Source organism: Eretmochelys imbricata, chromosome 18, assembly GCF_965152235.1.
Source record: "Eretmochelys imbricata isolate rEreImb1 chromosome 18, rEreImb1.hap1, whole genome shotgun sequence".
In the NCBI taxonomy this organism is placed as follows: domain Eukaryota; kingdom Metazoa; phylum Chordata; order Testudines; family Cheloniidae; genus Eretmochelys; species Eretmochelys imbricata.
The window spans coordinates 11,507,236-11,524,015 of record NC_135589.1 but is presented as its reverse complement, the minus strand read 5'-3'; the positions used below and the strand labels follow the sequence as shown (position 1 = coordinate 11,524,015).

Genomic DNA, 16,780 nt, shown 5'->3' with positions numbered 1-16,780 from the left:
AGCAGAGTCGGACCCTGACGTAGTCAGGGGAAGCGCAGGGTGACTTCCCCCAAGTAACCCAGCCCGGTTGTGCAAGTGGCACTTCGCGGGGGGCAGGAAACTGGTCCCAGGTCCCCAACGCCCCGTCCGAAGGGACCCGCTTCTCGCAGGCCTCCAGAGTGAAATGAGCGATCTAAACAAAACATTTATTGATACACTCCAGGGCCCCCCGCAGTAGGCTGGGGCGGGGGGTCAGCTGTTCTCGTCCCAACACCATCGCTGTTCAATAACAATCTGTACCACGCGAATACAGCCGCCAGACAACCGCTCTGTTTAGGCGTGGCACACGTGTTCCGCTGGGGAGGGGTTAAGTTACCAGTCCGCACAAAAGAGGCTCCAAAAATTCGTGGGAGGCTGGTGGGAAGCTCTGGATTCAGCTTCTCGATCTCCTCTTCCAGTAACCTAAAACCAAGGGGGAAGGAGACACAGTGAGCACCACGTTCAGACTCTCGGCTTATCTTCTGGGCTAGAGCAGCTCTGTCTCGGGTTTCTGACCTGTCCCCACGCGGCTGGACAGCTGTTTGCTTGGCCTACGGCTAATATCATGGAGCTGTAGGTACCCACTGTCCAACCCTTTCCCCTCGAGCTTTGTCTGAAAGAATCCAGCCGGAGCCAAGGTTTGCCGCCCAAGGCAGAGGATGGGGAAGAATCTTGCAGAGCTACATAGGGCGGTATTGGGCCATCTCTGGCCATACAGTGATTGCCAGACGTGCCTCCTAAGCCTGGTGCTGTTTCCTGGCTAGGTGGGGAAGAACCCTAGACACACAGGGGCTGAAGGCAGGCTAAGGCTTCTAGCTAAGACCTACGGGCTTTGTAGATGTTGCACCCAAGTCCTGTCTGAGAGCCGATCCTCTCGATCCTGGTCCCAAAACAGCCAGAGAAGTGCCGCATCCTCCTGGGAGAAGCAAGGAGATTCCTCCACTGACTCTCCACAGGATCCCGGGGCTGGAGCTGGGTAGCGGGGCTGCTCTCCGGCTCAGCAAGGTCCCAGCTAGTGTCGTCGTCTTCCGCCCCGTAGTCCAGATTCTCCAACTCCAGCGGCTCCCCTTCCTCCCCCTGCGTTTTCTCCTTCAGGAGCTCAAGGAGGTCCTAGAACAAGAGAAGAGAAGACCGTGATCAGCTCCCGCGTAACTGACCAGGGCACCCAGTGTGTGTCCGTATCCCTGGGGCGGAGGAGAGGGGGCCTCCATCCGGACTTGTCCTCTCTCGGATTGAAAATCACATTGCTCAGAAGGGCTCTGCCCCCTGTCCTGCTTGTTAAGGGCTCCCTCATTTTAAGGTGCCCGGTGCTAACACCTTTACGCGGCCTCCGAGGCTGGGGCCAGAGACCCAGCTCCCCACCCCACCCCAGGCCAGCTGCAGCCTCTCCTCACCTGCAGGGCCTGGAGCTCCTGGCTGGTGTGTTTCCTGGGCAGCGGGTGCCCGCCTGCTGGCCCCTGCGGGATGAGAAGAAGCAGAGAGGCCCAACAGCACAGGGCTGCGCCTTTCATCCTGCCCGGTCCCTTGCGCTGCCTCCACACCCGAGCGCCTTGGTTTGGGCTCGAACGGCTGCTCGGGCTTCCTTTATATATATCCCCCCTTCACCTCCGGGCGGCTTCCTGCCAGAGCTCGGAATTCGGGCACTCAGCCCTGATAAGGGAACTGGCTGCAGCCACTGGCACCCGAGGTCACCCTTTCGGAAACGGTGCGTGCCCCCCTCCTGGAGCCGCGGGCGGGATCCTGTTCGGCTGCAGCAGAGCCAAGCCGCCCCGGGGCTCAGCGCATCTCAGACGCCTCCTTCGCAGTCCCGCTCTGGGCAGCGCAAGGAATGAAATGACCGCGTGGTCTTCCCTGTTCCTAGCAGTCGCCATTAGGCTAGCGCTTGATGGATCGCCTGGGGTCCCTTCAGTGCCTTGAGCGCGTCCTCCTGCCCCCCTCCCCTGATGGGGGGGACACGATCCATTGCTCGCCCCCCGTGAAGGGAACTCACCCCCCTCTTGGGCCAGTCTGCAGCCTCCTGTATCTGGGGGAGGGGAGCAAAGGGGTGCAGAGAGGGTTTGGAACCGGTGTCTCTGCTCTGCTTGCAGCCGTCCTCACCGGCAGCGTTTGTGTCTCTTTCAGTTTGAGCTGTAAAATGAAAGGAGGAAAACAGACAAGTGTGAGGGAAATCTCACTGCCTAGGTCTCCCCCGCCACTGGCAGACCCAGTGCCACTGATAGGGGCGTGGGGCTTGCCAGGCTCTGCCAAGTTACACTCTGGTCTGGGGGCTATTGGGGTTATTTACTCCCCCACTAGAGGTGCCAGCCAGCGGTGGCATTAGTTACCAGCTTGCCCTACTTTTTCCACTGGACGTACTGTGCTGCCCTGTTGGGTCTCTTGCAAGAGCATCCCCACCTTTCTGTGGGCAGGGGCGCCCCCCATTACATGCCACCCAGGGGTGTCTGTGTAACAGTCTTTCTGTCACACTATTTTCAAGGGTCTGCAGCCTTGTCTGCACTGGGAATTTGTCCTGATTTGAGCCACAGATGACCAGCAACTGGGGTAGCTCCCTTCATGTAGACAAGGAAAGCAGTGATTTCACACCCATGGAGTTTACTCCTGCTTGAAAGTGGGGTAAGTTGCACTGGTACAAATCACAGCTCCTTATTCATACCTAGATTTTGCACTGGGGCAGCTGCACCATTTGCTGGTCATCTATGGCTGAGATCAGGTCAAATTCCCAGTGCAGACAGGGACTCAGCTGCACTTCCCTTGTCTGTGCGTTTGTTTTAGTGCATCTAACGCCAGACTTTTTGGTGCTGTGGGAACTGATTGAGCCCCGGGTTTTGCTAGGACATGCTTTATTTTTCTTCCTCCACGTTAAAATGCTGCTTTCTCCAAGACCCCAGAGGATGGTGCAAACCTCCCTATGGCATTGTGTGCATACCAGTTCATCGCCATTTAAAATGTACCAGACTACGTGTGCTGTCAAGTACCAGCACTTCCAGTTTATCCCCTTGATGTAAAACGGTTAGGTATTCCCCAGTGACTTTCGACAAACTAGACATCATATCTAGATGACGAGTGCAGGCCGGTCACCACTCACTCGCCATGTCTCGTCCTCCTGCCTGTAAATGATGGGGCACCGCGTCCTCCTCACCCCACATACCTGTATTCTAATGTGAGAAATTCCGAAGCAATGCTCATCCTTCATGGAAAGTCCAGCTGTTATGCTCGGCAGAAGAGGTCACTTTATTAATTATTAGTTTTAGGCAACAAGCTCTTGTATCATTGAACTGGTTACTGTAATGGATGGCCCGCCTTTCTGCAAGGTCTTCTAAGTTTTGCCTTGGGGCATTGCTACTGTTTCTTATTAGCCTTAGCCAAACAAGTCCATCTAAAAATGACCAAAACCAAGTATAAAAGGGAGTAATTTCTTTGGTGCTGGGGCAAATCTCCATCCTCTGAAGCATCAGGGGTGGCCACGGCTGGAGACAGGATGTTGACAGGGGAAGCGCCAGGGCTTTGAGGTGGGGCTGAGAAGGCTGTAATACTTTGGTCTAATTTTCTTGGTTGGGTTGAGTATGAGGGTGCTGGGTAGAGGTGGTGGCCTGTGATATACAAAAGGTCAGCCTGGATGACCCAGTGGTCTCTTGTGGCCTCAAACTCTGACTCTAAATCCTGAGGGCCTCATTCAGTTTTCACGTAGTCCTTATGTCAATACAAGAAACAGAGGCCGTGTTCTCCAGCAGGGAGGGCCCTGGACTGGCAATCAGGAATCCTTGTTTCTGGCTCCTCTGCTGGTGACCTTGCCAGGTGACCTTGGGGAAGTCATTTCCCCTTTTCCCCCCTCCCATACTTCCTGTCTTGTCTGTTTAGCCTGCGACCTTATACTGTTTGTACAGTGTCCAGTGGATTGGGTCCTGATCTCTGCTGAGGCCTTTAGATGCCATGGTACTAATACATCTCCCAGGGCCTGATCCAAAGCCCACTGAAGTCAATGGGAGACTTTCCGCTGAATTCAATGGCCTTTGGAGCAGGCCTTCAATGGGAATTTTGCATGAATAAGGATTTATCCCTATGGCAATAAAATCAGCAGATCTGTCTTGGACACGCAGCCACATGCTGGGAGGTATCAAGCACCTCTTAGGATCGGGGCCTCAGGGAGCAGACCCGTTGAGTAAGATGCTGCCATTGACGCTTTTGAGGCCAGTGGTCATTGTACTCCATTCCTAGCATTCTACAGAATGTGTTTTTCATCTTTAAAAAGAAGGGGGGCGGGGGGAAGGCACTTCTGGTCTTCTCAGCTATTTTCATACCTTCCGTATGTAAATTCATGCTCAGCTGCTTTGTTCGGTCCGCTCCAGCCAGATTGAAATGACAATGCTGCTAGAGCAACGAGCTTTTCCCATTAGCTGACTAGCAGGCTCACTTAAAAGCGTAGCTGTGAGCATTTAAATACTAATAGTAATAAGCAAGTTACCGAAAGGGCAAATGCATCCAGCGTGAGTCCTTGGGATTTAATTAGTGAGCATTGGATGTGATGTAAATTGTTCCCTGTGACATTTTGAAAAATAGCATTTTGAAATGATGAGACACAATGCCTAGGTGATAGGTTTAGCTGGTAACACAGCATCCTCTGCAGAATCCGAGTTCTTGTCCATTTCAGGTTCACACTTGTTTACCTTTTGTAGGATTCTGTTCAAAAGCGGGCCATTTCCAGTCCTAAACCACACCAAAATAGATTCTGATCTCCATTACATCAGTGTAAATCTGGAGTAGCTTCGCTGACCCTGGGTGTACACCAGTGTGACGGAGACTGGAGATTGGCACAGGATGTTCAGGAAGTAAGCCTCTAGAATCTAGTGCTCGAGAGGAAAGGAGGCATCTGCCAGTAGATTTCTATTACCCCTGGCCAAGGTTTGAACTGGGCTAGATTCCACTGGGTCACAGATTTGGGTCTAAGGTTGTGATGAAGGGGAAATTACAAGTGTATTTGAACAGGTTCTCAGAGCCCCACTTAGCTCTCTGGGGCTGGGACAATTTTTGTTCTGTGTTGGTACAAAGCCCAGCACAATGGAGTCCTGGCCTATGATTGCAGCTCATAGGCACTACTGCAATACAAATTATAACAATAATGTCATCACAAGCTAATGAGGCTCCACCATCTGTGACTAACTGACCTAGCACTGCTGAGAGACCTCAGATTGATTCATTTCCCAGGCCTGTCTCTTCTCCCAGGCATTGGAGGAACCAGCTAGCTGAGGAGGTTATTGAAGCTGGGATGTTTGTTGGTTTTTCTCAATTATCTGTGGAGCACTAAGAAGCCTGTTCTGTTCCTTTGTAATAGTTATGAGAATGCGACGTGGTAAGAGTACCATGGGCTTGGATTGATTGAACGATGATAGCTTATATCAAAACCAAGATAATACATAAATGGAGAGTCCCAGCTGGTTCCTGATATGCACTGCATTGTCCTCATTAGAGCATCAGATCAGCATTAAATATGAGAAGTGGTGTTAGCTCGCTTCCCATCTCCCTCTCATCACACTCTTTATAACTCCAGATCTTCCCTCTCCTCTGGGCACACGCATGGAATCATTCAGCCTTCAAGGTCAAGAAATTCTCAGTAGCTAAGAGGAAAAGTGGCATCTGACCCAAACTCTTTAGGAACTTTGGGCCAGATTCTGAGTTCAGTTAAACCAGTGTAAAACCAGAGTCACTCCACTTACATGGTGGCTTTGCACTGGTATAACTGAGATCCAAATCTGCTCCTATTTTCTCTTCTGCCTCTGGAAAGCAGCATTTGAAGCAATGAGCTACTATGAGAGCATAATGGACCTTGAAGTGAAATAACTGATTTAAGAGAAAACAAAGAGCAGGCAAAACTTCTAAAAAACCCCTTGGGTCAGCATGAGCCTTCAGTTACTCCAGAACAGTTCCACTGAGTGAAACAAGCAAGAGCACAATGCGGCCTTTTCATGTTCAAAACCACAGTTGTTTTCACTAAAACCAGGTGAATAACATTAGAGCTCATCTGAACATTTGCCATCAATAACTGGTCTAGCTTATCCTGTTTCAGCTTTTGAATATCTGCTAGCAGGTAGCAATTTCCTTAATCGTATTTTTTTTTAATTTATTCGATTCGTGTTTTTTACTCTGTGGCTTGATAGCCATGGTTCAATAGTCGAAACGGGAGTGGTATTACTGAGCTGTGAGATTGGTCAGATACGTCACATGTTTAATTCCCATTGACTCTCCCTGTCCTGTCACTGGCAGGGTTTGTGTATTTTGGCAGTTTATTTTTGTCCCTCTGCTATTATTTGTGCAGGGTTCTGAGATGTTTCATGAAGAGGCTGTAGAAGGGCAGAGGGCTGCTTTTGGTGCTCGAGCTGAGCAAATACCAGACTTCTCGGTTTGGGAGCTGAACTGAAAAATCTGGTTTGACTTGAACCAAACTTTTTTTTTTTTAATTTCTTTTTGTCAAATGGGAAAAACTTAATTGAAAAAAAAATCCGTTGAAGGGTTCTGAGCTGACCCAAACAATTTTTTTCCCCCCAAGTATTTCAATTCATTTTGAGTCAACCAAAACCAATAGTTTTCCCAAGGTTTTTTTGTTTCGTTTGGGTGCATATCACCATTTCCTTGTGTCGGGTTGGTTTGTTTTGTCTTTCTGGTGTTTTTTGAACTGACCAGATTTGAAAGCATGAGGTTATTCCAAATCAAAGTCACAACAAAACATCGAGACTCCTTTTTTTATTTTATTTTTTTCCCACAACCAAAACTATTTGCCCAATTTGGGTCCAAAATCAGTGAATAGTTCTGGACCCTGAAAAATGCATTTTTTCAGTGACAAAACAATTAGTGGAAAAAAGCCTCACTCAGCTCTAGTTGTTACCAAGCATGGCTCCAGTGCTGCAACTGAACCCCTCTTGGGGACCCATTGACTTTGGTGCGGCTCCCTGAGGATGTACAGGTCTCCACACTCTAATCCAAGGGTCTGCAACATGGCATTCATGACTGAGGAATATGTCTCTATTCTGTCTAGATGCTGTTCTTCATTAGCTCCTCGAAAAGAAGGGCTCTAAAGGGGTCATCTAGTCTGCCCCCCTCTGCTGAGGCAGGATGAAATACGCCTAGACTATCCCTGACAAGTGCTGGTCTAACCAGTTCTTAAAAACCTCCAAGGACAGGGATTCATTCTACCACCTCCCTTGGTAATCTGTCGCAGTGCTTAAATATTAGAAAGAGTCAGAAAGCTTTTCCTACTATCCAATCTAAAATGCTGCAAATTAAGCTGATTACTTCTTGTCCTACCTTCAGTGGACATGGAGAACAATTGATCACCATCTCCTTTGTAACAACCTCTTCCATATTTAAAGACTATGCCCCACCTCAGCCTTCTCTGTTTATGTACTACAGTTATTGCTGTATTCAGTCACTCTGAACCCGAGCTGCCATTAGCCATGCTGAGATTGCCCTGATTTTTGATTGCTGTAATGAAATGGTGAGCTTGCTTTTCTCATGATGTCATGATGGATAGGAGTGGAAGCCTATCACCATGCAAAACCATTTTTTACCTAAACCTAAATCTGGGATCTAAATCAATCTGCCAGATCCCTTCAACCTCTACCTGGCTTGATCCTTCATTTGATGTCATGAGTCATTTCAAGAATATTGGTGGAATGTTCCATTTTGCACCCTGGCGGTGAAAAGTAGCACTGTATATAACGGATATGGTACATCGATTATTTCATAACTAGGATGCTCAGAGCTCCGATGTGCCTAAGTAAATGATTGGAACATCTTTCCCCAGCAAGAGAGAGTTTTGTTCATTCTCACTGATACAGCTGATTAATTTTCAGAGAGCAAAACCAAAGCTGATCTCTTAAATAGAATAAATGGTGAACGCATAAGACCTAATGAAGCTTTACAGCTAGAGACCGGCAGGAATTGCTGTTGAATTTCCTACTCCTGGGCTGAGAGATTGTCATTTCATTGGCTGCATGAGATCCACTAATCATGTGTGTGTGTTGCTTTTAGGAGAAAGTAGTGTTTGGGGGGAGAGTGGTTGTTTTGTTTTCTCCCTAGAAATGCAAAGAATCATGAACTTGAAATAACAGGGATAAAAAGGAAATGAAAGGGAGATAAAGGGGTAGCCATGAGAGAATAAACTGATGGTGACTTCTAAATGTTAAAAGGATTTATAAAGGATAAAGTGCCACCAGAAACAAGAAAGGAAAGGACACCTCCATTCGCAAGTAATTCTGTGCTTCAGGGTCCCCTCCTGATGGGATTCTGATAGTTTCCGTAGAACTGTGATCATGAATTTGCAGCGTACCCCTTGGGAGTGTGTTTGTAAATTCCATGCAGAAGTGTACTTGAAAATGTACTGGGTGGGAATCTGAACTTGCTTTACACCAGTTTCCAACTGGGGTGATGCTGCTGGGTGGCACACATCTCTGATGTGCACTGGTGTAAATCCACCGGAACTCTGATTCGGATTTCACAGTATCTCCAAGGAAGTCAACAAAGCCACAGTGAGGGTTGGAAGAAGGGTCCCCCTAGCCTCACAGTGGCTAAGGGCAGGTCCAGAAACTACAGGAATGTCTACACTGCAATCATGTGCTGTGCAGCTCATGTAGACAGATCTGAACATAGCTGAGCTAGCTTTAATCAAATTTGCTTTGAGTGTGGCTGTGGACCTCTATTGTGTGTTCTTCCCGGGAATTCTGTGGGGAGCAAGTTTACAGGCAGGGTGTTTGCTCAGGGCCGGGTCTCTTACATGAATTACTGTGGCATATTCATGGAAAGTAAATTTCAAATTAATGATCACAAGAATTTTCACTGGATTTGAAGAACACTTGCCATCAGGGAAGAGAAACAATACAATGCAACTTCCGTGCCCCAGTCCAACCAGTGTGGGTTCTGCACTGAAAATCTGCAGAACAACGCTGGCAGGCAGTGAACAGGCTGTGCCCGATTCTGTGACCCCAGCTCATACATGAGCAATCCCAGTGATGTCCGTGGGACTGCTCACCAGCATCGGGGCTGCCCAGTCAGCTCCTTGGCAAGCAGCCTAAGGGCTGACCTACACCCCATGTGTCGAGCAGCAATGAACAAGTCTGAGGGCATGTCTACACGTACAGTGCTGCAGCGTCTGGTGAAGACGCTGTGCCGATGGGAGAGCGTGCTCTCACTGGCATAATAAAACCACCTCTGCAAACAGCAGAAGCCATGTCGGTGGGAGAAGCTCTCCTGCCGCCATAGTGCTGTGCTCATGAATGCATGTAAATTATGTGGCTCGGGGCGGGGGGGGGAGGAGGCATGATTTATTCACATCCCTGAGCGATGTAAGTTCTGCCAACACAGACTGTAGACCTAGCCTGAGCACAGGAAAACAGGGCCAGGTTCCGTGATTGCACTGTTTGCAGCAAAGAGCCTGCCCAGGTGTATTTTGGATACAGCTTTTGTCAGAAAACTAGTTTGTGTCCCAAGTGAGCCATGCATAAGACTAGGGATCACGATGAGCTTCCCGTCAAGGAGGACAATGTTTTTCTAGACCAGACAACCTTAAACATGCAAACCTCCCCCAGGCATTTCAGCTGGGACTCCCTGTGGCACTTAGCAAAGAAGGTGAAAGCTTCCTTAAAATAGGTATGCAAAAGGGCCTCATGTCAGTGTCACTTGCTTGTAAAGTGCGTCATCCCGTTCTAGTGGCTGGCCCACATAGAGAATAACAACCTACTACTGCTGCCAGCTGATGGAGTTACCCCTTTATCTCAAGTGATAGAGGCAAATGCTTTAGTGCTATAAGGCCAGGGTTCAACTCCCAGTGAGGGCTGTTGCATCAGCCATGCTGTGTTCTCTTGGACTCCCCCAGCTGCTTTTCTTAGGTAAATGCTTTTTGTTTTTCTTTTTCTTTTTCTTTTTATAAAATCCCTTTTTATCTTTCTTCAGACAACCTCTCAGAACACGCATGTTAACCATTAACCAGCCATCAGATGAATCTGAATAGCTCATATTTATTTGACCAAATGTAAATCATGGCAGCACTTTGCCTTCAGGAATGATGAATTAGGAAGAAAATCAGAGTGGAGGTTTGAAACACAGTCACTAAATGATGAAAACCAATGTATTTTCAGCATCCATGACACAATGAGGACTGTTCTGTGAGAGTATTTTCATACACTTGGCATATCAACAAGACAAATGGAACAGATAACTGCTTTGATAAGTTAATACCATGATACAAACAAGGTAGCAATGGTCACGTATGGTGGGGGGACGGCCCGGGAGGAACTCATTCAGTACAGTGTCCACAGGGGAGTTAGTGGAGCTGGAGCAGTTTGAGCTGAACATCTCATTGAAAGGCAATGAGTCCTCTAGGTCCTGAAAATCTTAGTCCTGCCAAGGAAACAAAAGGAGTAAGTGACAGAAAGGAGCTCAGCCAGGTTTCACTAACAGGAACTAACTGACTTCACTATTCTAGGGCCTGGTTCTGCTCACTTACCCTGCTCCAGGGGGTCTCTCTGGATTTACACCAGCGTCATTGGGGAGCTGGCGAAAGCCTCTCTTGGCTGGCTTCTCTGAGGCAGGACAAACTGCACACAGCTGATTTGGGGAAGGCAGGGGAGGGGCGGGTAAAGCCCTGGGGGTGTAAGATCAATAAACCAAATGTGCAGGTGGTGCCAGGGACGTCTGTGGAGTTGCACCAAGGTGAAGTTGGTCCCTTGGGTCTGAGGGGAGGAGGGATGGCCAGTGTCATATGTACCTTTTCCTTCAATTCGAGCTCTTAACTCTTCCTCCTCTATGTACTCATACCTCCCCCCCCCCCCACACACACACAGTCTCATGCCGCTTCTCTCTTACCATAGCGAATAGTTAGCATCCTAGTCCGCTCAGGGATCCAATTCTGTCCAGCTTGACACCAAAACAACCCCTGGACAGGCCCTTTTTGCTCCTGCCTCGGTATCTCCTGGATGAGCCCAGAAGATCACTGAAGAGCCTCTGGAAAGTACTGTCGCTGATGGGGACCCCCTCGGGCAGGTCCCTGGAGTTTCGGGCCCATTGGAGCACGGAGTCCTGTTGGTCAAAGGCACCTGTTGGGATCATGTCTTCTTGCTCCTGGTCCATCTCCTCAGAAGCCAAGGGATGCTCCAGATCCTCATCTAACAATCTGGACAGGCTCTGAAAGACAGGGAGGAGAGTGGGGGAGGTATTGAGGTTCAGACACTCCTTCAAATATTGTCATGTAAACCTACGTCAATGCTCATCTCAAACGAACCCATTTTAAGCTTGACTTGGATAGAAAAATGTGCTAAAATCTCAACAAAGTAATGACAATGATCTCTGGTCTTCATTGTCCTCCACTAACAACTCTGTTTTATGTTGGACACTGGCTCTCAGATGCCTTCGGGCTATAGGCTTCTGCTATGATCTCAGTTAGACATGGACCAGAAAAGTGAGGGATGTAAAAGGAGTCTCTCCTAAAGCTGGGAGCTTGGAGTCTGGGATGATAAACGAAGAGGCTTGGAGGGGCTAAAGGAATAGTAAGCAAAGGATGGAGCTAGTGGAACAGTTGGGGAGAGGCTAGGCTGATGCTGGAAGGATTAGCTCTGAGGAGGTTGGAGGGTTACATGGTATATAGGGATGTTGGACTGACGGTGAGATAATTAGAAGATACTCTTTCCACCGGGGATACTTAAAATGCTTTTTATTAACAGCGTAGGATCCCTTCTCTCCCTCTCTTTCCTGGGTTTATCAAGCGGGTGACTGAATCCTCTGCAGTTCTGTTGAGAGACGATTCCCCTCCTTGTTAATAGCATGCAGCCAAAACCAGATACTTCGGCTAGAGACAGAGGCAGGTTAGGAACTCGAGGGATGAGCTTGCCAGTGCCCAGGGCAGGGCTACAGGGGGGAGGACATCCATACTCTGGGTAAGAAAATGCAGCTTCTTTTTCTCTGAAGTTTAATGACTTCACCCAATCCCAGACTGACCTGAAATTTTGCAGTCTCCCTCCTACCCCGGGGAACAAACAACACTTGACCTCCAATTATCTTAAGTCAATCGAGAGAGAAGTCAGGCAAGGAATAGCTTTGGTTTTGCTCAGTTAAGTAACCCATGTCTGCCAGCTTCATGACCCCGACGCTCTTGAGCACCTTCCAGCAGCCAGGGAAGGCTAAGAAGAGCCGTATCTAATCTGAATCTTTGGAGCCAGTAACTCCAAGTTTCAACGACCCATCGGCTACATGATGTTGAAATGAGCAGCTGCTCTCTTACCTGTAAACTGGAGAGAGGTTTGGCCCTTGCCTGGTCCTGGCTGAGGAGAAGCAGTAGCAGAAATCCACAGCAGAAAATAAGCTTTGGGTTCATCTTTGTGTTGTGTTGTCTCCTGCAGTGATGGGGCGTCTCTGGCTCCTCTTCCCCTTGAGTCTCTTCTGTTGCAATGTCACTCTGTGTCTCTGGCTACCAGCCTTTATACCTTCCACCATCCCCTCCCAGGGCCACCTCTGAGCTTCTGCCACAGCCAGGATTGGTTTAAGAGGTTCTAATCAGCTTTCATTAGCCCAAGGGGAGGAGGGAGTTTAACTCTTTTTGGCTGGGAATAAGAGGAGCACGTTTTGCGCTCCTTGAGCTGTGTGGCAGCATCCTGTAGTTGTTGATCTGCAGCCTGCTCTTCTGATGCCACCTGTATGTTCATTTTCTTCACTCAGTGTGATCATTAAACCTTATGCTTGCTTTTCTGTGCCTCTGTAGAAAAATAATCAAGAGAGAAATATGGAAAGAAGTAGAATCTGCAATGCACCCCCCGCCCATACGCTTGGCTATTTTGTCATTGCAGAAGAGCACATGCTGGGGGATCTGGGGGTCTCATAAACATGTACGCTATAGAAGAGTGTATTATTTTAATTACATTGGTACTTGATGACAGGAGGGAAAAGCGGGGTGGGTTTGGAGAGTGCAAGGGCATTCCAAGTCCTGCAAATATGACCAATTGCCTCAGAAAGTTGCTTTTCTTGACATTTAGATTCTTACTGTTTTGGGTGAGAAGCAGTGAATTTAGAACCTGATTTAAATGCCAAGAGAATTCCCTAGTGTCTCTGTCCCAGGTGCAGCATACGCTCTTCTCCCCTGGTCCGTGGGGAGCACTTCCCTATTGTGAAGCTGGCACTGCCAGAAGCATTAACAGGAAATAGTGGTTCTGGCCCTAGCCATATCATAGCTGCCCCTGTGCGGGGAGGGTGAAAGTTGGGGGATACCTGGCTCTCAGCTTTGGATAGCTGTGAGGGCCAGACACAGTCTGGTCTGGGTGTTGGCTTAAATCCAGTGAATTAAGGTGGTTGTGTATTTGCCACCTGTTTACCAGCACGCTCAGTGCGGGTGAGCTCCCTTTGCTCCATGGCTCTGGGCATTTCTCTTCCAGAGGCCAGGCCGAGGCCCAAGGCGAGTGAGAGCGCTGCCTGTGTGAGGACTGCCTAAATCCTTTGGCTTTGGCCCATGGTGGTGACCCTTTCTTACACATACTGGGGCAAGATCAAGTCCTTCCAGGCTGCAGCAGAGAAGCCCAGAGAAGCCCTCACCAGTGAGGGGCATGAGCTCAGTGGGTCCCAGAGGCATCATGTGGCCAGCGGGAGTAGGGTTTGCCCCCTCCCCCATGCAAGGGGAGTGGCCTTTCAAACATGTCAGGAGAGCAGCAGGGTTATGGGGTGGACTGTCAACATCCCAGCCACTCCATTACACCCTGGCACCCAGTGACAGCAGGGCTCGTGTTACGGCTTCTCCACCCAGGCCTGTCCACACACCCCACTGGTGAGCAAGGGAATGGGAGCCCCACAGGCATAAAGGCTTATAGATTAACCATTGTTTCCGTATTAATGCCAGGTGAGTTCATCCTGAGAATATGCAACATCATAATCAGTAATAAGAGAACTCTGGTGGTGGTTCCCCTTATTGGGAGTGTTTCTATGAACTTAGTTACATGAACTTCTTGCAGCACTCAGACATCAGTCTAGGGGAACAGCTATGTGGAGATGGTGTGACGGTAGGGTCACCAAATGTCCCGATTTTATAGGGACAGTTCCGATATTTGGGGCTTTTTCTTATATCGGCCCTTATTACCCCCCACCCCCGTCCCGATTTTTCACACTTGCTCTCTGGTCACCCTATGTGACGCCATGGAGTCTCCATCTAAACTTTGAAGATGGATTGGATTCTTTGTTACAGTTTGAGATGTGGGGGTAGTAGGTGCTCAGATACCATGGTGCTGTGAAGACATTTTGATAAACCACCACAATCCCATGCCAATCGCATTTCCTGGAGTGCTTTCCACCTACTTTCAACCCCCACATTAACCATTTTATCTGATCAGAGAAAGAAGAGCAATTTAATCAGCCACTTCCCCACTCTCGGGGCCTGAAATTTGGGCCCACTGAAGGCAATACGAATTTCCCTGAAAGAGGAAGAATACATCTTGATCTCACACAAAGCTCTATTCCCCACATGTTGTGCAGAGCGTTTGGCCATTAAACTGAAGTCTTGTGGAGAAAATGGAAATGATGAGCCATCTGGCTTTTTATTAGGCATAATTTCATCAAGATTGAGATTCGCATTGGCGCCGGATGTTTGAAAGGAATTTCTCTGTGTGTGTGTGTGAATGTATTCAGCGCTTTCCCCATTTTATTCCTCTGTGAAATCAATTTAAAACACAATGCTTAAAGGCCTCTCTGGAAATGGGTATTCTAAGGAGAAGTGTTATAAGCATCCCCTTATGACAGAGGGGGAAGATGGATGTTATTAGATCTCTGGCTGTATCAACAATACAACAGCCCACATTTAATCTGGGCCCTATTGAGAAGAGAAATCATTAAAGCCACAGCATTTGCACTAGCAAACAATGGCACAAGAACATTTTCCCTTCTGGAGGATTTGAGGTGGGATCTGAGCACCTTCATTAAACAAATATATAAAGATGTCATTTCTCCGGCTTATAATCTGGTTCTCATTTGGCAGGGGAAGGAGGAGGGGTTGAAAACTGGTCCTATGTCTGTATATATCTGAAGGAGATCACAATGTCTAATTGTCGTCAAAATAACGGTGTCTGTCCTGTGGTTTCGAGTCATGCTTCAGATTTGAATCCTTAGCAGCATCTCTGTATTCTGAGTTCTACAGGGGATCGGGGTAGTTTGTTGTTTGCCCCTCTCACTTAGGTGGGGAAGGGGATTGCTCCGTTAGCTTTCCATCCCCTTTCACTAGCACGAGTGTAACATACGCACCAAGCTGGGAGATGGGTGGGGATGTAGAAAGAAAAGGGTATAAAAGAAGCAGCACCTCCCATTTATCTTTCATCTCCTCCTTACACCATCCTGGTGGCTGCTTTTCCTGCCCCAGCCCCATATTCCCCTTCATCATGTCAGTTACACCGACTTACTGTTGTGTAACTGACACTGCAATTTACCATTAGCTCTGAATTCGCTCTCTGGCATCCAGTCCTGGGGAGGGATGAAGCAGCAGCCCTGTGGAACAGCAGAACAGCCGGGGGTTCAGATACATGATGGATTTGGCTAAAAACAAGGGGTAAAGCAACCCAAGAGCTGTCCTATCCAACTGGAGTTTTGCAATCTGCTGCCAGAGGAGGGTGCCATTCACAGGGCCGGGGGGAGGATGTTTAGCAGTTTGGGGCCATGGCAGCATGAGACAAAATCTGTTGTGAGTTGGGCTCCAGAGTGAGCAGCTGTTTGTCTGTCTCTCTATTACAGCAATGGGGGTTGTGGAAGTCCCTTCACCACTGCCCACTCTTCCTCTCCCGGAGACACTCAAAGAGGTCAGAGACTCCCAGAGCAGTCTCCTCTGCTCTTCTTGTTACTAGTGTCCTAAGAAAGGACCAGACCCTATGGGAATTTGAGGCAACCTTTCAGTCAGAAAGGAAGCCATGTGGCTTTGAAGTCACAGCCCCCTCGATCTTTGGAAGGAGATGAAACCGGTAGACATGTAGCACTGAATTAATGCTGCTAGCGTGGCAGGAGGCTTTCAGCATAACTTTCTGTGGTGGCTCTAGGACTCAAGAGCAGGTAAATACAGGTCAGAAATATCGTTGGAGTAGATGAATGGATGGACCAGGGTTAGGGTATGAGCCTTCGAACTTGGGAGTCCTGGGTTCATGTCTCTGCTGTGCCATAGACCTCTTGTGACCTTGGGCAAGTCCCTTAACCTCTCTGTGCCTCCATTCCCCATCTGTGAAATGGGGATATTCGCACTGCCCTGCCTTACAGCAGTGTTGTGAGGATAAATACACTAAAGACTATGAGGCTCTCCAATACTGTGGTGACTGGGGCCAGCTGTTTACCTTAGATACTTTGGCGCTGGACTCCTAATCTTCGTATGACAGAGAATGCAATACCAGTACCTGACCTCCTTTGGCATAGACCACACCCACCACAATTTGATAGACAGGCATTGCTGGCCAAGTCAGAGGCTCCCATCTGTCTCTCCCAGGGCAAGATGGTGGTAATGGAAAGTTTGGCAGGTCTGGAGTAGTTCCAGATTCCTCTTCACTCCCTGTCCCCACTGTTGGTGAGTGTTGCTTTGTGCTTTTGAACTTGGATGTGGCTGCACCGCACTTCACAGGCATTCAGGCCAGAAGGTACCATCGTCATGGGCTAGTCTGATCTTCTGCACAACAACACAGGCCAGATAATGGCACCCAGACTTGTGTGTTGAAGCAGAGCATGTCTCTGAGAAAGACAGCCAATTCAGATCTAAAAATTCTGCATGGAGAGTTCA

The 16,780-nt window shown here is 48.5% G+C and overlaps 1 protein-coding gene across 1 annotated transcript; it reads right to left on the bottom strand.

Moving 5' to 3' along the window:
• Window positions 1–412: 412 nt before the first annotated feature.
• On the bottom strand, window positions 413–1,529 carry LOC144276811 (natriuretic peptides B-like). Its single transcript, XM_077837168.1, has 3 exons — window positions 1,413–1,529; window positions 846–1,128; window positions 413–441 (listed from the first exon to the last, which is right to left on the bottom strand). Exons 1-3 carry the CDS (start codon window positions 1,527–1,529, stop codon window positions 413–415), a joined length of 429 nt encoding a protein of 142 aa, XP_077693294.1.
• Window positions 1,530–16,780: the final 15,251 nt, after the last annotated feature.